This window comes from Ursus americanus, chromosome 35 (genome assembly GCF_024610735.1).
Source record: "Ursus americanus isolate L20-20 chromosome 35, mUrsAme1.1.p, whole genome shotgun sequence".
NCBI lineage: Eukaryota > Metazoa > Chordata > Mammalia > Carnivora > Ursidae > Ursus > Ursus americanus.
Window position 1 is genome coordinate 14,859,663 of NC_142161.1, and position 23,053 is coordinate 14,882,715.

The window sequence follows — 23,053 nt, forward strand, 5'->3', positions numbered from 1 at the left end:
AAGCCCACTCCCTTTGGCCCAAGACATGCTCTTATGAAAGGCCATCCCAAAGATATAACCTTAAATACGTAGGAAACTCTGTAGTCAACATTCTTCGCAGAACTAAAAAAAAAAAAAAAAAAAAGTGGAAATAAAACATCTAATATTAGAGAAGTATTTTGGTAAATTACAGTATTTACTTGTTGGATATTATGCAACAGTTAAGACTTAATGTTTAAATATCTTATATATTATATATATAAGATATACATATATCTTATATATATTATATATATATAATATGGAAACTGCTTACAGTATGTTACATTTTAAAATAGATTACAAAAGTATATATACACAGCTATATAAAGAAAAAATTGCATAAAGTCAGGAAAGAAATCATTCAAAATAGTAATTTTGAGAGCTACTCTGTAGCTGAGTTTCTATTTGGGTAAGGAAGATCTCGTTGAGTTACTTGAATTTTTTCTTTCTTCTTCTTCTTTTTTTTAAGAAACATGCATTTCCTTTATAATGAAAAAGAACTAAATGTATAAAAGGAAGATACCATGAGCCCTCCCTCTCTGTTGGCTGGGATTTGGTCATCTGATTTATTCCTGCTGGCTGAGAAGGGCTCATTTATAGTCATTTGATTCTGCATTTCTCAAGCTTTTAATCAAATGTTCTCCAAAAGATCAGAACTGAAGATGTTACATGGGGATTTAGGGGGTTACAGGGAGGGGGTGCAGGAGCAGGATCCATGTGAACTAAGAGAAATTAAAACTTGAGGGTGACAGGCACGATGGGAAAGGAAGAAGCTGCTGTGAATTTACATTCTCAGTAGAAAGAAATACTGAAAATAACTCGAGCCATAGTCATATATTTATTCAAAAATATTTATTGAGCACGTAACTGGAAACATAGAGTGGAAAAGACACAGGCCGTGCTCTCCAAGAGGGACACAAATACTGAGAGAAACAGGTCTGGCACAGTGTGCCGGTCGCCATGATGACGCTGAGCAGGAGAAACGAGGGCACGCAACGACGCCTGGAGCATGACGACACTGACGTAAATGAGCGTAAAACCAACACTGCCAAAAACCGGTACTAAGCGCTGGTCGTGGATAAATGTAAGTGTATAAAAGTAAATAAAATGGATCTGGAGGCTGCGCAGCAAATTCAGGAGAGTGTACCTCTACAGAGACGAGAGGAAGGATAGGAATGGGCCCAGGGGTAATAGTTAAAAAGGACTTTTAAAAAATTCTATGTCAAATCCTCTTTCGTCCTGACAGAAAAAAAAAGTATTGCAAGTAAATATCACACAATGTGGTAATTCTAGGGGGTGGGGGAGAAATGCTTTGGTTGAGATATGTACCAATGTGGGAAGATGGAAGGAGGAGGGGTTAGGAATGCTGGGGAGATTGGGGAAGGGGGTCTGCAGGCTGAAGAGGGGTCAGCTAGTCCCAGCCAGACCTGGGGCTGGTGGGTGGGGTACAGAGGTCTTTCAGCAGAGGGACCAGCAGAAGTGAGGACCTACAGAATGTGGCAAGTGTGTGTGGCTGATAGGGAGGCCACACAGGCAGGACCAGCTCCTGGGGGCCTCGTGCCCCCAAAGGAACTTAGCTTCACCTTGGGGGTATTGGAAGGCTAGCTTTGGGGCTATGTGAAGGTGAACTGGGAGAGGAAGTTACCTTAGGAGACAGGGACCATCCTGAAGTGCCTGGAAACCCAGTGGTCAGCCCACCACTCACCCACCCGCCCATGGGCAGGCACTGTTGGTCATTGCAAGGAACATCAAATGTGGCACAAAAGTCAAGGAACGCAGGCTATTTGAGCGACCCTTACAAGTGTGGTAGTCGTGGAGAGCAGCTTCAGGAGAGGAATAGTTGTGGTCAGAGATCTCAGCAACCTGGGGAATCAGTGGGATAGAAGCAAGGGCCAGGTGGAAGCTAGTTGTCATTTTTGGGGTGTCCAGCACCCATTAAGAGCATTCTAACCTCCTTTGGGGAGATTACCTCATCCCTACTTCCCTCAACAAAAGAGCGTGAAAGAGAGCCAAGGGAGCCAAATCCTCTCCACTCCACCCCTTTCCCTGCCCAGTCAGGACAGGAATGTGGTGTCCACCTGGCCAATGGATGTTCTTGCCTCGGGTTTCAGATCCTGAACAAGTGAGCTGAGGACAGTGCGTGGTTAGAGGTCATTTACAAAAGCACGCGCACCCGTGGTGCTGCAAGTCTTGCTCCACTGGCCATGACCTTCTCCTGGCTCTCTAGAACCCTCAATTCCTGGCTTTCCCGGGCCTGGTCTTCCCAATCTCTTGTCTCTTCTGTGAGCTCTCCACTCCCTGGGGGCTTCCATCAACTTCCCCTTGGCTTAAAATTAGCTGTGGCTGGTTTACAGCTCATGGACACAAGCATCTGCCTAAGACAAGCCCTCATCTGACAGTTGGCAATGGGGAGGCAGCCAGAGTATCCCACGCTCTTCTCTTCACAGTATATCTTGTTCCTAATTCATCGCCCATGACCTCCATCCAGATCTGTGTTTTCTCACTCCTGGGCAACTGCGGCTGCTTCCCAGCTGGTCTCCCTTACAGCTCACTCTACATCCTAAGCCCTGGTAAGTGTTACTGGAGCCCTTTAACCTGCGACTTCGCTGCTCAAGAATCTGGTGTGACTCCCTATTGCCTGTAGGTCAAGTCCAAACATCCATACCCTCCTGCCATCTAACTAGAGAAGCCCTGTGTACTCCAGGAGGGGCTCCAAGTGGGCACCCGCCTTGGCACTTCCCCTGCTGCAAAAGCCTGTCCCTTCTTGTCTGTCCAAACTATGGCAAGAATTTGGCTCTCTGGAACTGGTTCGGTGTTCCTAGGAACTTGTCCTGGATTGGGGCAGTTACCCTCCCTGGGCCACTGCTGCTGTCCTCTAGAGAAGGCCTGGGTTGGGTGAACCGGTTTCCAGCTGAACCAATACTATGCAAAGCCGCCCTCCCCACACGGTGGTTTACCCCTTTCCTTCCTGAGGCCCCAGCCCTGGCAGAGGTCAAGGAGGGACCACCCAAAGGCCTCCCTTTTCTGACTCCTTCCTTCATCATTACAGTCCCATGAGCTGGGTGGCCTTGCACTCCAGAAAAAAGGAGGCTTGCATTGATCCCAGGTCCACAGAGGCACAGAGCTCACTGTTGGCCCCAGTCGCATGGACCACAGCCCGTCTGGCATGCAGAGTCTGGGATCTGGTCATGCTGTAGTCTACGGGACTGTTTCCTGCAGCCGCTGCCGCCCGGGCCGCCACCTGGCCCTGCATCATGCTGCTGCATGTGGCTTTCTAACCAGTGTCAGCGCTGCGACTTCTCCCTGAAACCAAACTTTCTGCCAGCACAGACCTCTTGTGAGGTGGGCACGCCCGAGGCTGGCTCTCCAGCTCACGGTGGCCCGCCTTCTGGTCATCGATCTGCCGAGACTCATCCAGGGGTTCAGTGCAGGCTCTCAAGATTTGGCAGGTGTAAACATGCCTCACTTTTGAGATATAATCAGACTAGTCTGAGTTGTCTCCCCGGGAGCGTATGTGGGGCAGGGGTGCGAATATATGTGTGTGCGTGAATGCGTAAGTATCAACGTGTGTGCTAAGAGTGTGGATGTGTGTAAGTGTGCGTGTAAGAAAGGAGCAAGATTCACTGAGGGGTTGGCCTGTCACCATTCGGTGCCCGTCGCCTGTGAGCTTGGCAGCCACAGCAGGACTCTTCTGCCATGTGACAGGACGCACAGGGAGAGGAGCACAGGTGGAGGGCGGTGACTTCTGATGGCCTTACCGCTTCAGGGAGCCTCCAGAGCCCCAGCTCCGGGGCTTTGCTACTCGTGGCCCAAACCATGCCCACTGTCACCCTGGGTTATGCTTCTGGGTCCCCTGACTGCCCTTTCTCCTCAGGTGGGGTTTGCGAGTCATGCTCAACTGTAATGTTTTTTAGAACAAATTAAATATGAGAATAGTTTTATTTTTTCCCTGATAATTAAAGCAATGGAGAAATACACAAGAGAACTTAAAAAATCTCTCTGAATTAATGTTAATTTTTTTTAGGTGTGATAATGGCATTAAAGTTACACATTTAAAATACAGTTCTAGGGCGCCTGGGTGGCTCAGTTGGTTAAGTGTCTGACTCTTGATCTCAGCTCAGGTCTTGATCTGATATTTAAGGTATTTAAGACTGAACTTAAATGACTTATATGAACTTATATGTGATGACTGGTGTTTACTTTTTATAAGATAGGGAAAGGAGGTGGTTGGAAGTACACATGAAACAAAATTGCCCGTGAGCTGATAACTGAAGCCAGAGATGCCAGTTCATTTTAATATTACTTCTGCATTTGTATATGTTTGAAATTCTCCATAATTTACAAAAAAACAAAAACAACACCTCACCCTTTAATCCAGCTACCCGGAAATAACCACCATTAACATCTCAGGTTATTTGTCACTCAAATTTGTCATCCAAACCCACATGTTACGTTTGGGGGAGATGCCCTAACGTAAAGCAAAAACACCAGCCATTCACATTCCCAGCCTCCCTTCTCAGGCACCTGACGGAGACTCCAGCAATCACAGCCTCTGCCCACACCTTGAATCAGAGGCTGATAATGAGAGAGCACGTTGGGTCAATCATTAGGGCCACAGTGGGTCAGCCTAGACTGCAGTGGTGAGCTCACTAACTCTTCTCCTCCTGGAGATTCTGAGGGCTCCCCAAAATCCTTATCACAAATCTTTTTTTTTTTTTTAAGATTTTATTTATTTATTTGACACACAGAGAGAGAGCACAAGTGGGGGGAGCAGGAGAGGGAGAAGCAGGCTCCTTGCTGAGCAGGGAACCCGAGGTGGGGCTCAATCCCAGGACCCTGGAATTATGACCTGAGCTGAAGGCAGATGCTTAACCGTCTGAGCCACCCAGGTGCCCCCATTTTATTTATTTATTTTTTATGATTTTATTTCTTCTCACAAATCTTTTCTGCCTAAATTATCCAGAATTAGTTTCTTTTGCTCAAACTAAAAATCCTGGTGGGCAGAACATTTTAGTACAGTTTTTTGCTTACTGACAAGATTATACTATACAAACTGCTCGGTGGGGTCCTTTTTTTTCTTCCACTTACTAGCAGGAGGAAGGTGTCTTTGCAGGTAAACAGACCTCCCTCCTTCATCCTCTCAAACGCAGTTAATGCGGCTACAGGAACGAGGGCGCTCTCTTTCCCTGCCTTTCCTACAAGCGGGCTGGTGGCAGGAAAGGAAGGGGCTCCATAGTACAAGTTCGCTTTCCTCAGAATGAGGCAGGGTGGGGGACCCTGGATGGCCTGAGGGTGTGCCTGACCCGCCGGGCGCCTAACTGGGCTCCGGCAAGGCCCGGAAGAGGGATGTGCATCACACGCCAGAAGCAGTTGTGCTTCTCCGCTGAGACCCATCCCCTGAGCTGCCTACAGCCTGGCCCGCCGCTGATCGCAGGAGCAGAAGGTTAACCTTCCAAGGCTTTACGGGGCTGTCAGAGGTCACGAGCCTCCAGGCTTGCCCTCGGGGCCGGGCCCACAACAACCTTCCGGTTCCCACCTTTAGTCCGCACCTCGTGGATCGTGGATCGTGTCTGCTGGTCCAGCCCCGCGGCAACTCCCGTGAGTCAGGTTAGAGCCTGAACGGGCTCCCCCCACCAGGGGACCACATCTGGAGGGCAAAGTGCGCTGGGGGAGGGTAGAGGCACAAGGGCAGGGAGGCTGTAGGTAAGCTCCTTGCCCCAGTTTGTGCTTAGAGAATCTGGTTCCGCAGGTCCTGGGCTGCCCTGAGAGGCAGAGGGAGGAGTGCTACTTGGAGGGAATGGCATGCCCGAGGGACGGTTGTCGCCTGCCTCGCGTGAATAATCCTCGTAGCAGGAGCTGTCATCTGCAGAGCTTCTGCTCTGTGTGGAACACTTTGCCAAAGCTTCAGACACTCCAGCGATGGAAGCATCAGGGCAACTGCGAGAGAGCTGTACCATCCCCCTTTACAGATGAGAAACTGGGAAGCCCAGGGTGGTACAGAGCGGGGCCCAGTGTGGGACCCGGCTTGGCATACCCGTAGGCCTGCCTCCTGATGAGGAAAGTGAACCTTTATTATGGAGCCTTTCCTTTCCTTCCACCAGCCCTCTTGTGGGAAAGGCAGGGAAAGAGAGCGCCCTTATTCTCGTAGCCGCATTCAGAGCGTTTGCGAAAATGAAGGATTAAAGAGGTCTTTATACCTACAAAAAGACACCCCCACAAGCTGTTAACTGAGCAGTCCCTCTGGCGGCTGCCTCTGTCATGATCGTCACCAGGGGCGGTGCCCCTTGAAGCAGCGTCCCCGCAGGCAGGCCCCACGGGCGTTTGCTCAAGGGACCATGCTGCCTCCGAGGGTCAGCTGAATGTGGTCTAAACTCAATCACAGATGACCTCGGGCAGGCTTTCCGGCAGGCCCAGAGGAGGTGGAGTTTTCTCTCTCCTTTGCAGGTGGGTTCCTACCAGTTGCTGAAGAGTGACCTGGGCCGGGAGGTTCTGGAGGTTCTCGCGGGCGGCGGAGGCCTCTCATTTACTGAAGGCCAGTGGGCCAGGACAGCCTCCCCAGCTGCGCGTGAGTTTATAGGAAACTGTGAGTTTCCTGGGCACTTGGAGCAACTCCATCAGTTACCTTTCTTTCTTTTTTTTAAAGTTAGTAAAACGTATGTAGGTATGTAATCCCCACACCCAATGTGGGGCTCCCACGCACGACCCCCAGACCAAGAACCGCGCTCTTCCGACTGAGCCAGCCAGGCGGCCCTGTATCAGTTACCCCTCACGCTCCTGGGAGGTACTTTTCCAAGGAGGAAATTCTATAAAATAGAAGTAGTAGCAATGGTGTCTCCGAGTAAAATGGTTTGTGTGGCCGCCAGCGCACCTGGAGGTTAACGACAGCAGCAGCGGAAAATGGCCGTGGTTAGAAGCTTCAGACATCTTCAGCAGAGCCGGAGGCTCACCCGGGCCAGAAAGAGAGAGAAAGGGCCTTGGGGGCCCAAGGCGCAGGGTTTCAATCCCAGCACTGCCACTTTTCCTGGCCGTGTCACTCAGACAAGTTGCTGGACTTCCCTGAACCTCCGTAAGATGGGGATCGTGACGTCACCTCGCCCTGTAGCGATCCCAGATGGAAGGTGGCTGGCATCTAGCCACTGCCTGAGAAATGATGCCTACTGTGATTATTCACCTGGGTCCTTGGCGGTGTGAATTTGTGATGTGAATTAATGCTTTTAAGGACAGAAATTGTAGCTCAGGCTGTCAGGTGAAATCATAGAACATGTAAACTTCTTTTTTGATCCGCGCCTCACTTCCTCTGTGCTCCTTTGTCGAGTTTCCTCTGCAAACTCCCTGTTAGGCCATCCCTGCCCCCACCCCCCATCGCTCACGGGTTTATGTCCTGAAGTTTTAATCACTGTAATTTACCAAAATGTGCCTGTCATGTGTCCTCATATTCCTTAGGCCCTGACTCTAGGCCTAATGACTAATCAGACCGGGGATGAACCTACCCTCCTGCCCCTCGTTTTGTGTCTGCATTAATGTGACTATTCTTCACCTTCATTCTGGTCACTACTATTCCAGGCTGCTCTTGCCTGGGCAAATAACTTGACTGTTCATTACAGGAATTTCCTGAAAGACCCATCGATTCTTTTTTTTTTTTTTTTAAGATTTTATTTATTTATTTGACAGAGATAGAGACAGCCAGTGAGAGAGGGAACACAGGCAGGGGGAGTGGGAGAGGAAGAAGCAGGCTCCTAGCAGAGAAGCCTGATGTGGGGCTCGATCCCAGAACACCGGGATCACGCCCTGAGCCGAAGGCAGACGCTTAACGACTGCGCCACCCAGGCGCCCCAAGACCCATCAATTCTTTAGAGGAAGTATCAACAGACAGTTCATGCGTCAGATGCTTCAAACCCATTTCCTTAAAAATCTCGCCTTGCTGTTTCCAATCCCAAACTGCTGTATCATGAAATTTCACCAATCCCAATCAAGCCCCTGCATTGAAAGACCTGCTTAAACCAAACAGGAAATTCTCATTGAGATTTGACCTTGTCCCCCCGCCCACCACCCTGGGATGCTTTGGGGGCTATGGGGGGAGACCTCCGTGCATAGAGTTCCTCTTGCCCATCGCTGTCGTATGCATTTGAGACCTAGAAAGTACTGCATACACTCCAGACAGACTCTTCGGTGGTGAATCTGCTGGTGGTACAGTTATTCCCTGTTCTAGCCTCAAAAAGGTGAAAGCTTTCTACTCTGTTTGTCTTGTAAGTTATGTGATATTTACATAGCGATGGTTTAGGCCTCCCCTTCAAACCAGAGGTTTACTCCCTGTTTTGTGGAGAAGAACTGAGTTAAATGCAAATACACAGAAGAGTTTAGGGAGCCCCATCCTCCCCTCTCCCACCCCCACTTACCCCTGCAGGCCACACACTGTGGGCCAGGTCCTGCCCTGGCCAGTTGCCTCCCAGGGATGCGGGTGTGAAGGTTTGGAAGGAGAACTTTAAAACCCAACTTAAAATTGAATCAACATGGAACATTTCACCTGAAAGAAGCTCATTCATGAGTCCTTAAAACTTGCATGTGCTTGTTTGTTTTGGGCTTCCCTGAAGATGAATATTAAAATACTGCAAAGTTTAAAACATCTGACCAAAATGTTTAATGTGGTGGCTTTGGGTACACCTAGCCTCAATCAGAAGTGAACATAGACCGCACAACTGGAAACTCCTAGAAGGAGAGACATGCCTCACCTCCTTTTATTTAGCACCACATGGAACTTGACCCTAAACATTCAGATGAGCTGAATCCAGGTCCCACACAATTGTTCAGTTTACTGAGGTTCCCTAAGATCTTACGTCTTGCAGCCTCTGCCTTATTATGTAGTTTCTAGGAGACACTCTCCCTTTGACAAGACACATCAGAAATTCAAACCATCCTTAGTAAGATTTATCCAATTTCGGTAGGATATCAGTAATGAATGTGTAAAGACCAGATTCAGAATGGATGAGCTGCAGTCAGTTCAGTTAGCGGGAATCTCGTGCATGCGTTGAAGCTGCTTTATACAGGCAGGCTGGGGGTGTGGATCTGGAGTCCACGCAAGCCTGGCGTTGCCATCCACTGACTGTGACCTGGGCTGAGTTTCTGTAATTGACTGTGCTTCAGTTTCCTTACAAAAAATATGAAAATAATAATAGTACCTACCTCACAGGGTGGTTTGAGGATTATAGGAATTCGTATTTGCAAACCACTTAGAATAGTGTCTGGCACACAGGAAGCACTATGGACATGTTTAATAAATAAAAAGTAAATCTATGATTTTATTCCATGATCGATATTGTCAGATCAGTTAGGTAACATTTTGAAAAAAATATTGCACAAACTGAAAATCTGGCAATTTAAAAGGTCTTAAAAACTTACCTTTAAATAGTTGAATGTTTTCTGGGTGCCTGGGTGGCTCAGTCGGTTAGGTGTCTGACTCTTGATTTCGGCTCAGGTCATGATCTCAGGGTCATGAATTTGAGCCCCAAATGAGGCTCTGCGCTGGGTGTGGAGCCTGCTTAAGATTCTCTCTTTCCCCTCCCTCTGCTCCTACCCTCCCCCAATAAATAAATAAATAAATAAATAAATAAATAAATAAATAGCTGAATGTTTTCCATATAGACTATATTCAATAATTTTTTTAAACGTTAATTCCAGTGTAATTAACATACAGTATTATATTAGTTTCGGGTATACAATATTCAACAATTCCATATATTACTCAGTGCTCACCAAGATAAGTATACTCATAGGGCACCTGGCTGGCTCAGTCCATGGAGCATGCAACTCTTGGTCTCAGGGTTGTATGTTTAAGCCCCATGTTGGGTATAGACATTGCTTAAAAATAAATTCTTTAAAAAAAGAAAAAAGAGGGGCGCCTGGGTGGCACAGCGGTTGAGCGTCTGCCTTCGGCTCAGGGCGTGATCCCGGCGTTATGGGATCGAGCCCCTCTTCCGCTGTGAGCCTGCTTCTTCCTCTCCCACTCCCCCTGCTTGTGTTCCCTCTCTCGCTGGCTGTCTCTATCTCTGTCGAATAAATAAATAAAATCTTTAAAAAAAAAAAAAAGAAAAAAAGAAAAAAAGAAAAAAGAAAAAGATAAGTGTACTCTTAATCCCCTTCCCCTATTTCACCCATCCCCCACCCACCTCCCCTCTGGTAACTATCAGTTTTTTCTCTATAGTTAAGAGTCTGTTTTTTGGTTTGTCTCTCTCTTTTTTTTCCCCTCTGTTTATTTGTTTCTTAAATCCTACACATGAGCGAAATCATACGGTATTTGTCTTTCTCTGGCTTATTTCATTTATACTCTCTAGATCCATCCGTGTTGTTGCAAATGGCAAGACTTCATTCTTTTTTGTGGCTGAATAATATTCCATTGTGTATATATATCCATTTATCTATTGATGGACACTTGGGCTGCTTCCAGTAAACATAGGGGTGCATGTATTCCTTCGAATTAGTGTTTTTGTATTTTTGGGTAAATATTACTAGATCATAGGGTTGTTCTATTTTGATTTTTTTGAGAAACCTCCATACTCTCTCCCACAGTGGCTGTGCCAGTTTGCATTCCCACCAACAGTGCATGAGTTCCTTTTTCTCCACATCCTCACCAACATTTCTTTCTTGTGTTTTTGAGTTTAGCCATCCTGACAGATGTGAGTTTATATCTTCTTGTGGTTTTGATTTGCATTTCCCTGATGATGAGTGATGTTGGACATCTTTTCATGTGTCTGTTGGCCATTTCTGTGTCTTCTTTGGAGAAATGTCTGTTCATGTCTTCTGCCCATTTTTTTTTTTTTTAAAGAGAGAGAGTGTGAGCATCAGTCGCGGGGAAGGGACAGAGGAAGAGGGAGAGAGAGAATCTTAGGCAGGCTCCATATTCAGCACTGAGCCCAATGTGGGGCTTGATCTAATGACCTGAGCCAAAATCAAGAGTCAGATGCTTAACTGACTGAGCCACCCAGGCGCCCCTCTTCTGCCCTTTTTTTCTTTAAGTGTATTATTTAGGGGCACCTGGGTGGCTCGGTTGGTTAAGTGTCTGCCTTCGGCTCAGGTCATGATCCCGGGGTCCTGGGATGGAGCCCTGCGTTGGGCTCCCTGCTCAGCGGGGAGTCTGCTTTTCTCTCTCCCTCTGCCCCTCCCCCTGCTTGTGCTCCCCCCCACTCTGTCTCTCTCAAATAAATAAATAAAATCTTTTTTAAAAAATAAAATGGATTATTTGGAGTTTGGTGTTGAGTTGTATAAGTTTTTTGTATCTTTTGGATATTAACCCTTTATTGGATATGTTATTTGCAAATATCTTCTCCCAATCAGTAGGCTTTCTTTTAGTTTTGTTTTTTGTTTCCTTTGCTGTGCAGAAGTTTTTTATTTTGATGTAGCCCTAATAGTTGGTTTTTGCTTTATTTCCCTTGCTTTAGGAGATGTATCTAGAAAGATGTTGTTATGGTCGATGTCAGAGAAATTACTGCCTGTGCTGTCTTCTAGGATTTTGATGGTTTCAGGTCTCACATTTAGGTCTTCAATCCATTTTGAGTTTCTTCTTGTGTATGGTATAAAAAAGTGGTCCAGTTTCATTCTTTTGCATGTGGCTGTCCAGTTTTCCCAACACTATTAGTTGAAGAAACTGTCTTTTACCCATTGCATATTCTTGCCTCCATTTATTGAAGATTAATTGACCATATAACTGTGGGTTTACTTCTGGGTTCTCTATTCTGTCCTGTTGATCAATGTGTTTGTTTCTGTGCCAAGACCACACTGTTTTGATGACTCCAGCTTTGTATAGATTCAATAAATTTTTAAAATTAGGAAATACAAAACAATGGCAACATGTAAGGAAAGTTATTCTTTGCTTAAGGTTTTCCCCAATATAGCTTAGTCAACTGCTGGCGAAGGCTTCTCATACTCTGATAAGGATAGTGGGGGCTTTGTCATAGGGAAGCAGCTCTCTCTCCCCTTCTTCTCGGTTGAGGCCTGGTCAGTGCCCCTCCCACACACCATGCCAACCTCATGCAAAAAGCTCATTTTGAAAACCAACTTGTCAACTTCTTAATTAGCAAATCACCCTACAACTGCATTTCTTCATGAGTGTTTTCCTTTCTTTGACCTCAGCTAATGACACCTTTGGCCTCGTATTGTGTCAGCCTCCTTCCTTATTACACTTACTTGTTTTGATGGCAGATTTCTTGGCCTTGGCCAGCAGTGCTCAGGATCCTGCCCTAGTTTCCAGAAGAGTCGTGTTGCCTGATGCTGGATCATCCTCATACGTGGCTGCAGAAGCGCCTGTCCCGGTTTGCAGTGGGGGTTGGGGTGTGTGCCAGCAAGCATTGACCTTAAATAAATAAAATAGCATTTTATTCAAAATGTCATTCTAAACGCTCTTCAGAGTGTGGTCCCTGGACCAGCAGCACCAGGCTTGTCTAGGAACTGGTTGGACGAAGAGTGACGAGGTTGAGACTCATCTCATCTCACTGCACTCAGTGTTGGGGGCCCCTGACCAGAGCTCCCATCACACTCTAGGCTTCATCTTACCCTCCTGGTCTTACGTGTGTTTGGTCGGTTCTCTTTCTGACCTAAGCAAGGAGTCCTTTGAGGCAAAGGCCGTGGCTGGTTCCTCCTGGTCCTGGCACAGGCCCTGGGGAATCATAGTGCTTTATAATGTGAATGAATGAATGAGTCTGAGAGTTCCACTTCTCTAGGAGGGAAATGCACACAGGGGATTTGGTTTTAGGTTCTGTAATGGGGAACAGGCCTGGGATATTCTCACCCAAGTACCAGGGTTGGGGAATGTTTCTTGGGCATGTTTCTGACTGGAGTTCCACGGTGACCTTTCTTGCCAAATGAAACTTCAACGACACCTAAGGCAAGCTGATGAAAACAGGGAGGAAGGGGGGCGAAGGAAGACGCCATCTCACTGACTCAGTTCTCACCGTCAGCACTTCATCACTTCCAGTAGCTACTGAAGTTTCAATGCAAATACCCCCCCCCCCGACTCCCCCCCAGGACCCAGCCTCCTGCCCCTCCAGGCCCCACATGAAGGCCTTCCAATTAATTGCTCACACGGAAATTTATTCCCTCTTTAAAGAAAACCCTTGCTTCTGGGAGGGACTTTGTACATGTGACCTATAAAGGAAATTTGTCCTGAGAATGAGGCAGGCAGAAGGAATCAAGGAACTAAATTCAAGGAAGTTGCTGATGTGACTCTTTATTTCCCTCCTCCTGTCACTTCCCTCTTTCCCAAGGCTCCCTTACTTCTACCTGTCCTGACAGGACCTTTGGCTTCTTGGAGAAAATCAGAGTGCAGACAAGGCTCTCAGTCTGCCGCACTGTTTTCTTTGAAAAGTTTTGCTCTTGTTTGCTTAGAAATTTGCCGAAGACTCTGCAGATTAGAATGTTTCGGTTCTAAAATTTTTCTTTTAGGGAACTCCAGGCTCCAGCCACCCAACCAATGGCATGAAGGAAAGAAAGTAGGTTTCAAATAAAAAGAAGGGAAAGAAAGGAGGTGGAGAAACAGGAAGAAGGACCTGAGAATAAGAAACTGGGCCCAGTGACCTTGAGATTTATGCAGACAATGGAATCCACCCTGAGGGTTGGGGTCCTGATGAGCAGAAAAGCTGAGGCCTGGAAGTGTGGGAGGCTGGGCCCAAATGGGTCAGAAGAGACCCCTCCCTGCCGAGACCAGGGAAGGTGTCACCTCTACACAAAAGCCAGTCAGCAAGGAGGCTGAGGAACAGTGCCACGTCCCTTTGTCCCATTTCTCCAAACTTCTCAGAGAGCTGGAGTAAGGGAGATGAGCAACTTGGCAGAAATCCACTACCATTACAGGGGAGAAAGAGGCACGTGTGACTGAGAAATGCTCAGGGCATCATTCCGAAGGGGGGAGGCCAAGTTTCTAACCTGTGTTCTTTTGGATATGAGGTGACTATCCCCGCCCCCCCGCAAACCCCTCTTACCCACCTCTTCTACTCAGCAGCTGACATCGCTGAGCCTGTCAGCATTCCTGTGTGAGATCACATAGTCCCTGCACAAGGAATTTCTATGATGGGCCTGGAGCACTCTAAGGGGGGACAAGACTGGTAGAGGGGCCACCTCAGTGCTCAGCTCCAGATGACTGAGGCTGCAGGAGGACGACAGGGCTGGCTTTGACCGGTCAGTCCAATCGACGGTAATACACTTCGTATATTGAAAGATCCATGAAGTATTGGTTCCTTTTTGGTCTGAGAGGAAGGTGATCATCGTATTCACTTGACTTCAACAGCGTTTATGGATCTGGAAAGGGATAACATAATGGCAATGTTTTCTTAGGTGTAAGCCAAAGTACAGGGATTGGATTTATATACCATTCTGTGTCTTATAGGATGCCATGAACTTTCCTTTACTCCTCTTTCTACCTGGGCAAGAAATGTATTTTAGGGATGAAAGCATCCATACAGAGCACTTAAACTCAAATTTCACAAGTTCTTGACTTCTTGTGGAATCATTCAATGGAATTAGCAGACTGACGGAGCTGGGGCAAAGACTTTTCAAGCCTTTAGTATCATTCACACTACAGCTCGTAACAATAGGTTGATCTGGAGGTGGAATGCAGTTCAAAGATGTTAACCAACTCTGAAAACAGGAGTTGGAAGCTAACCACCTGCCTCTCCTGCAAGGTGACCCCGGACAGGACATTCACGCTGGCCTTGTCTCTTCCCCTGTGAAATACAGGATGTTGTGCAATAGCTTGCGTTTCTCTTTAGCACCATGTGCCTGGCACTCTGCTGTGCTTTAGACGTGTGTTGTCTTGTGCAATCTGAACAGCCCAGTTTATAAGTGAAGAAACGAAGGCTCGGAGGTGGGTACCTGCTAATAAATGTTAGTGCATGCGGTCCCTTTCCTGAGCCCATTCCTTGGGAACTTCCAGTATTAAAGAACTTTCCAGTAATATAAAATGTGACTTCAGCAAATTTCTCTTGACTAAAATGATTCCCAAAGTGGAAGCGTCCTGGCATAGCTTAAACCAAGATGAAAGCAAAGGATAATGGAGACTTCCAGTTGTAGGTCAAGCAACTCTGCTACCACCCCCACCCTGGCCTAAGAATGGTGTTTCCTATCATCTTGCAACAGCCTCCCCTCCCACGCACTGGGCCCTGGGGCTGCCTGCAAAGCCTGGCAGGGAGTCTGGCGTATGCAGTGTGAGAAGCTGCTCTGTGAAAGGGCTTTGTGGCTGGCCTGTGGTAAGTGCTCCCACACAGCTCTCCACCTCCCCCAGAGGATTGGATGACTCTCAGATTGGGAGCCCCACAGCAGCCCAAAGAGAACGATCAGGAGAATTCTGTTTGTAAAAATCTGTTTAATAAATACACATCTTAGAAGTACCAAAATAATTACCAACAAAATACACAATGTACACCATTTACAGGAGGGTAACACAAACCTTAACAGGTAGTGACTTTTAACCCCACATCCCTGAAAGGTTTAATGACACACCTGGTCGTTACATGTCCCACACTGGGCTCAGCCACTGAATCTATGGTGATTCAATCAAAAAGCACAAAAAAAAGTCTTTTCGTCACATTTTGCATTACATCCTCCAAAAATCCCACAAAAGCGAGGCTTGAGTGAGGTTTTCTTTGAATTCCAATGATCTTTCTTGTTCCAAAGTTCACAAAAATAACAAAATGAGGGCTGATCCAAAATAGTAAATATTTTGGGCCAGGGAGTGTGAAGTGTGGTTTTAAGTACCCCCTTTTGATTTTTTTCTTTCTTTTTTTTCTTTTTTTAGAAAAATAAAACTCTCTTTTTGTACAAATATACAAGTCCATGTTCTTTTAGGTACTTTTTCAAACTCATAACGTCAGGCGCTGGCCTCCAAGCACACAGTCATCATAGGGTAGCTAAAAACAAAAGAGAAAAAAGGCACATTAAACTTTCAGAGCTTTGCCAAAGGTGCTGGGATAATGGTGAGGGCTGTTCCTGGAAATAAGTCAAATATTCTTGGATTCCGTTCTCTATACCCCGCATATAAATTAACTTCAGGGGCTGAGGGAGTTGTTCTTTAATGCTCCTCTCCTTTTAAAAGGGCAAAAACTGAAGACACACTTTCAGGGTACTACTGGTCATGCACACTAAAGTGTGAGCACGTCATAAGTTGAGCCCCTTGGATAAAGAGTTGCTCTAGGGGCCTGGGAGGGTACTGCTCTGTGCAGAGCGCCAAAGTTGAGACTCACCTCGTCTTCCGTGAACTCTGACTCCGTGTCGTAGCTCTCCTCATCCTCACTCTCCGGCAGCATCTGAAGGTTTTCTAGGGTCAGCTGGCCCAGCTGCTGCTGTATCCGCGTGCTTGGGCGGCCCCAGGTGAGCTGGTATGGGGAGTAGCCCTGGTAGGTGACTCGGTTGACGTCAGCCCCGCACTTCAACAAGAGTGACACGAGGTCAGAATTCTGCAGGTCCACTGCAAGATGGAGGGCTGTTCGACCATTACAGGGCTCCTGAAACCAAAAGGAATTTGAGACGTTCATGGCTGAGTTTGGAATTTCTGCTTGCAGCAAGAGCACGTGAAGTCTTACTGAGGAGGGCCTTGCAGCCCTGACGCATTCCACCTGGAGATGTGAAGCACTCACCTGAGCATTGACATCAGCACCCAAAGACACCAAAAGCTCCACGATGCCCAAGTAACCATGGATAGAGGCCAAATGTAGACACGTGTGACCTAGAAGAACAATGAAGGAAGTATAACCACTTGTTTCAACCCTAGATCTCAAGCAGAACTTTCCACCTATTCTTTTAGAGAACAAATTCTTCTGAATTTGGAGAACCCAGAATCTGGGCTCCGAATGAACTTTATTAAGGCACCAAAGAGGCCTTTTGCACATATATTTTCTCATCTGTTTGAGTGTAGAGAGTTTCAGCTCAGCTCTTGCCTGGACTCCTAAAGTTGCCCCACCCCTCCCTTCTCCATGTCACCTGCCTTCTGATGGGCAGGGTAGGCCAGGCAGACCTACCATTGTAGTTGGTGGCCTGGAGGATGGAGTAGAGGTGCTGGGTCCTGCAGGTCTGAGTCAGGACTCCCACACTGGCGAGGCAGCCTTGCTCACAGGCAAGGTGTAGGGGGGTATTTCCTCGAAAGTCTCGGAGCTCAGGATCACAGCCAGCTTCCAGAAGTGCCTCAGCGATTTCTGGTTGGTTGGTGATCACAGCCAAGTGGAGTGGAGTCTACAAACAGAAGAGGGAACAGAAAGAGGGTCAGCCATGGCCCAGACTCAGAGTCTGGCTTCCCTTGAACCCCAGAATCTCCAGCTGTGGGTGCCGCTCCTCCCAGACAGGTATAAGGGGCAGGCAAATCTCAGCCGCCCCAGGTGGGCTTTCCTAAAGGCCTCATTAAATCAATGGAATGTTCTTTCCTCTCTAGGACGTTGGCTGATTCCAATGCAAAAGGTCAGGGTAGATAGTGACCAGTGATTGTTAATTTAGAAAGGATTGGGAGCAGCTGTGCTAGATCCAACTTTATCACGGGGTGCGAGGCACGGGACTGGGCAAGCCGGCGCACCTGCTGCAGGTTGTTCTGGAAGTTGAGGAAGGCCAGGTCGCCCTTCACTTGGCGGATCACTTCCATGGTCAGTGCCTTCTCTTCATGGATGATGGCCAAGTGCAGGAACCTAAGGGGAAGAGAGGGAAAAACCCCCAGGGCTGGTGAGTGCATTGCGTGGGGCCCAGGGAGGCGCGGGCTGCGGGGGATTGCGCAAGGCCGGGGTTTCTGGAGGCCGAGGCCGCGGTGTTTTCCGCGAGGTTATTATGAGCTGAGTGTTCCTGGCAGGCGCCCAGGGACTTTCCGGGGCCCCCCCTCCTCCTCGGCGGGCGCCGGTCAGACCGCCCCGCCCTCCCGCCGGGCCGGAACGCCCTGTACTTCCCCTCCCGGCCGCGCGGCGCCCGCCAGCGGGGCAGAAACTCCCCCCCCCCCCCCCCGCCTTATGCAAGCGGGGACTTCGCGTCCCCGCCGCCGCCCCGCCCCCGCCGAGAGGACCGGGACCGGGCCTGGGGGGAGGGGAAGGTGTGCGCGGCTGCAAGGCAGAGCTGCTGCACCGCCGCCCCGGGATCCGACCCTCACTCCCCCCCTATGCCCCCCGCCGCCTCTACGCGCAGTCCTCCGCTTTGCACGGCCTCCGGGGCAGCGGTGCATAAACCAGGGTCCGCGGCCGCCTCGCGGGCCTTGCGCTGCAGGCCCGGCGTCCCCACCCGGCCCCGAGACACTTACGAGTCTCCGTCCTCGGTGAGCTGCTGCTTCCAGGGCTCGGCGCCCCGCGGCGCCTCCTGCGGCTCGAGGCGGATCTCCCGCAGCTCCTTCACCAACTGCTCGTAGTCCTCGTCCTTCATGGAGTCCAGGCCGCTGTCGTGGCGGTCGTCCAGCAGCCGCTCCTTCTTGAGCGCGTCCCGCGGACCCTCCATGGCCCAGTCCTGGGCGTGCTCGGCGGGCTGGAACATGGCGCGGTGAAAGCTGTGGCGCTGCTGCCCAGGTGCGCTCGGCCGCGGGCTGCGCGCTCGCTGCCTCGCAGTGTCACGGAGGGGAGGACCGCTGGCTGCGACTCTTGTGGGCTCGCCAGCGCCGCCGCGGCGCCCTATAAACGCTGGCAGGGGATTTCTCCGGGGCGGGGTCAGGCGCGGGGAATTTCCAAGCCAGTCAGACCAGAAAAGAGAACTGGCCTCGTCCTCTGCCTGGGAGGGGGTGGGGGGGGGGGGAGAAGCCTAAACCCTGAGCCGGGTTCATCAGAGAAACTCCCTGCGATGAGCCACTGGGGTCATGTACAGGGAACTTTTTGATGAACGCTGAGTGGCTGGAAAGTCCTCCCGACTAAGGTCCCCTCCCCCGGTACTTCCCTGCAGCTTGCACTCAGTAATCCCGTCCCTCTGCAAGAAGCCTTCTTTCCCTGGGGTTTCCCACGATCGATTCGATTTGGGGTCGTCGACTGCTGAGATCCCAATGAACGTAGACCTGCTGAGCAGTTCCTCCTTGGGGTTTGCCAACCGGCCGGTCCTTTCCGTTTCTCGATCTTTTGAAAACGCGAGTGGAAATGATGGCTAGACGTCGGGATTGGCTTCCCCAAACTTCTCGCTGCGGGGAAGGACGCACTGGCCGGGTAGAAGGTCGCAGGCTCCTCTGCCTTCCTGCCAATACCAGGCTCTTTGCAGCGCAGGGCGCCCCATCCCCCCTCAGGTAGAAGTTGTGAATGCTTTGGCATTAAGAGCCAAAATGCTTGGAGAACCCTCAGATCATTTCCTCAAGATTAACAGTCCTGTTGACTGGAGGAGGGGCAAGCCCTGAATTCAGGGAAAATGCCGAACACGACCATAACTTTTTTCAGGTAAAGCAAGGTGTTGATCTTCGTAATAGAGGTTGTAGCTAGCGACCCTGCACGAACAAAATAATTATTGAGGTCATGTTCCCTCATCTGCACCGTGCTGCTGCAGAGAATGGATCCAGCCTACTTCTGGGTGCCCAGCTGGGTGACTGGCTGAAGAATAGGTTGAGCGGTGCCTTAGCCAAGATTGCGCCTTAAGGATGGCTAAGCAAGCAGTTGCTAAGCGTGCTACAGGAGGCTCTGGGCAGCCCTGACATGACCCCCTTGCTGGCTCCCTGCTCTCCCGCCCTGTGGCCACTCCAGGTTTCCCATCCTCTGGTTTCACCTGCAGAAATAGAACATATGTTCCCACTCCACCCCCACCTCCTAGCCAGCAAGCCTCTAATTGAATTCATCTACTTCTAGAACTGGTCCAGGCAAAATAAAGCAACTTGGGTCAGAGCTTTTCAGGATGAGCCCCAGAAGCCTCTAGTTTTGCAGAAACTTCTGGTGATTATACTGCAATCATCTTTAATTTGACTGGCCGTGTATGAACCAACCATTTGTTCATCTCTTCTCTCTACTCCTCCGACTATCTGTAGGGAAACTGGGTAGGGGGAGTGAGAGAAAAAAGGAGAAATAAGCCCTTAAATCAAGAAATAAAACCTTCAGGATAGTAATGATCACATGTTATAATGAAAACTTCCCAAGGATAGATTCCATTGTCTGTGCAGGCATATGATATACAAAATATACAATTATTGAAGCAGAATAGAACACCAGCTATAAGTAGGAGATCTCACTTCTGGGATCCACTTCTAATTAACTTCATATTAATTGGAGAGATCAGTTAACTTGCTGTGGTCTACGTGCTTTTATACCAAGATTGGATTTAATGTCATTTAAGGTGTTTTTCCTTCTTAAAAATTGTATTGCTTGTCCACAAACACATATATAGCTGCTTGAGGGTGACTATGTCTCTTGGAAATATCACAGTATAAGTTTTTGGAAGGACTCCAACACTTTTTGCAATACATTGTTCATTCTCAGAACTCCTCTTGTAAGATAGGTATCGTTCCTATTTTCCCAAAAAGAAACGGAAATGCAGAGAAATTTACCCAGACACCACATGGCAGTTTATCTAATTTCCATCCTAACATATTAATCATGGGGCCAAAGCAGTTGTAGTATTTACATTTTTGAAAACTCATTGTAGAAATGAGACTGAATGCACAATAATTTGAAGATACTAAAAATATTTTCTATTCCAATCGTTAGGGGAACATCGACCCTCTATTTTACCTATCTGGAAATATTCATGTCTGTAAAAAAAAAAAAAAAAAAAAAAAAAAAAAAAAGGCAAGAAAGAAAAGTTGAACTCTAAATGCCCCCACTTATATAGCTTAGAAGATGATTTTTAGCTGTAGGTTTAAAAAATGATCTTTAAGAAAGAAAATCATGCATAAATAAAAAGTATCTCAATAGCATTCTCGCACCTCCTTTTACTGCTTTACGTTCCTGATGGACTTCAAGGCCTGGTAGTCTTTATTCCTGATTGTGTAGTGTGACACCTAGTGGTAAGAGTCAGGCCCAGGCTTTCCCTGGTTTGTCATCAGGCTTTTGGAAATTTCGGGAGGTGCTGAGCCTTGATGACCTGTCCCTGTGGTGGGGATTCCCAAGGGGGTACCTTATGATTTTCTGCAACCTAGGAGACTGTTTTGAATGCGACCCAACATGTTGTCTCTCTATCGTATAGAGCTCTATTTGGTTTAAATCAACAAACCTTACAGCTTGGACAATAAACAACATACTTGGAAGTCAGAAAACATGAAGCAGATGGGGCAAAAGAAGACAGCAAGACTGTTGATTGGTTTAGAACGACCTTTATGGGCTCAGACATTTAGAGTTCTCCTGACATTGTAAAGATGTTAAAACCTTAGATAACTCATTTTTAATGTCATTTGGCTTTTTAAAAATGCAAAAAACAAAAGAAAGAATACATTAACCTCAAAGGGGTTTTCTACTTTAGCCAGGATGTAGCCATAGGGAATGACAGGATGGCCAGTGATGTTCAGTGGGCTTCACTCGGGGCAGGAGAACCCCCATGGGGGAAGGAGCACTGCCAGAGGCCTGTGTGAACACAGGCCCTTCGCGCACTCCTCCTGGGTGGGAAATGCACCGCGTGGGAAGTGCCCAGCGGCCTAGCAGCGTGGAGCTTGGGCCAATAGTTTTGGCTTTTCTTAACATCATGGACAGGGTGTCCTGCGGCAGTTGCCCTGGCCAGTTAAACTCCAATTGTTTTAGCCCCTCCCCCCCCAAATTGAACTCCTGAAAATGCTACCCATTGATCGATACAGCCAGACTGGAAGAGAAAGGAGCCATGGCACGGTCCTGGAGGTCAAGCAAGTCAGACACACCACTGACAGCCCCACTGTGAAATTCTGCATTTATATTCTGCTTTCAATCCCAGGCCTGGTCTTTTTTCTCCTATGGTAGTTAACAACTGCCTCCATCCACCGCTCTCAGAAGCTGGAGCTCCCAAGCTCTTCCTGGATCCTTTCTGAGGAAAGACCATCAGGACCTTCAATCTCAGTGACCTGAAAATAACACTGTCAAAGCCTTCATGTGTTTCTTTTGCTACAAATTCTGCAAATTGATGGGGGATCAACTCTTTAAAGGGTCTCAAATGCAAATACTACTCGGAGGGGCCAGGAGGGTTTCACACCTGAGCGAGGCCATCCACGGGACTGAGTCCAAGGGGGAGTGGTGTCAACTCTAACAGACCAGACCTGGGAGAACATGTCCCACACTCAGCACAGACAATTTTTGCCAAGCAGCAGCTGAAATTCAGTACTGCTATTTCACTGCTAAAGAAAAAAAATCAGAAAATGGATTTTGATGTAAAAATTTTAAAACACGGGCACCAAACAAAATTATTTCTGCATCTTCTGGCTAAACAGAGCCCACAGGCTTTGAGTCTACAACCTCTCTTTCAGCCGAGGTATGATGATTTTTTGCTGCTTTGGGGAAGGCCCCAGCCCTTGGCCCCCCTGGTATTACAGGGTCTCTGTCCTCCGTGGCACTGGAGGCTGGGACTGAAGTGTGTCTGTCCAGGAAGTTTGGCGTGCTCCTGGCAGGCAGGATTGGAATCAGAGGCTCTAAGCCCTGGAAAGAGAGTTCTCTCTTCCCCCGAAGAACTTTTACACATTACAGCATAAAACAAGTACAACCAATTCCACGACGTTCTGATTTTTCTCGCGAAAACTGTTCAGGTTTATTTATTTATTTACTTATAACTCCTTTTAATAAATACCTCGTTGAGGTGTTCTTGCTCTGCTGGTGCCCCAACCACGTGCCCAGCCTGCCTGTTGGGTCACCTGGGAAGGGGAGAGGCCTGCTCGTGTGGCTCAGGCCAGAATTCCTGGCTCTCCCTTTCCATTGTTTGTTGGCGGTAACCAAGTACCGGCTACAGGTGTGCGGGGCTGTTGGTGTTCTCTCGTGTTCAGGCTGGAGGAGGAGGGGCAGGAGAGGGGCGGAGGCTTCGTAGCACGTTGCCTCCCCTGCATGCCAGTCTAGGTGGGGTTCCGTCTGGGAGTGTCCATTCATTCTGAGTCAGGGTACGAGGACACACGGCACTAGGGCAAGGGCCACAGAAAAGCCTGGTCCTTCGCAGGGTCCGGGGCATGACTGATCAGAGGTCCCTGTTC

The 23,053-nt window shown here is 48.3% G+C and overlaps 1 protein-coding gene and 1 long non-coding RNA gene across 3 annotated transcripts; one reads left to right on the forward strand and one right to left on the reverse strand.

The window, feature by feature from the left end:
* Nucleotides 1-1,053: 1,053 nt before the first annotated feature.
* LOC148107118 (uncharacterized) lies at nucleotides 1,054-12,369 on the forward strand. 2 transcript variants are annotated; one of them, XR_015723092.1, is made up of 3 exons: nucleotides 1,054-1,105; nucleotides 2,469-2,591; nucleotides 12,214-12,369. It is a non-coding gene; the product is annotated as an uncharacterized LOC148107118 (long non-coding RNA). The 2 variants fall into 2 exon arrangements; XR_015723093.1 differs by lacking the exon at nucleotides 12,214-12,369 and adding an exon at nucleotides 3,071-5,081.
* A 2,975-nt stretch (nucleotides 12,370-15,344) lies between these two features.
* Nucleotides 15,345-18,621, reverse strand: NFKBIA (NFKB inhibitor alpha). Its single transcript, XM_045799960.2, has 6 exons — nucleotides 18,266-18,621; nucleotides 17,561-17,669; nucleotides 17,016-17,226; nucleotides 16,635-16,723; nucleotides 16,242-16,502; nucleotides 15,345-15,908 (listed from the first exon to the last, which is right to left on the reverse strand). Exons 1-6 carry the CDS (start codon nucleotides 18,490-18,492, stop codon nucleotides 15,861-15,863), a joined length of 945 nt encoding a protein of 314 aa, XP_045655916.1. The 5' UTR covers nucleotides 18,493-18,621; the 3' UTR covers nucleotides 15,345-15,860.
* Nucleotides 18,622-23,053: the final 4,432 nt, after the last annotated feature.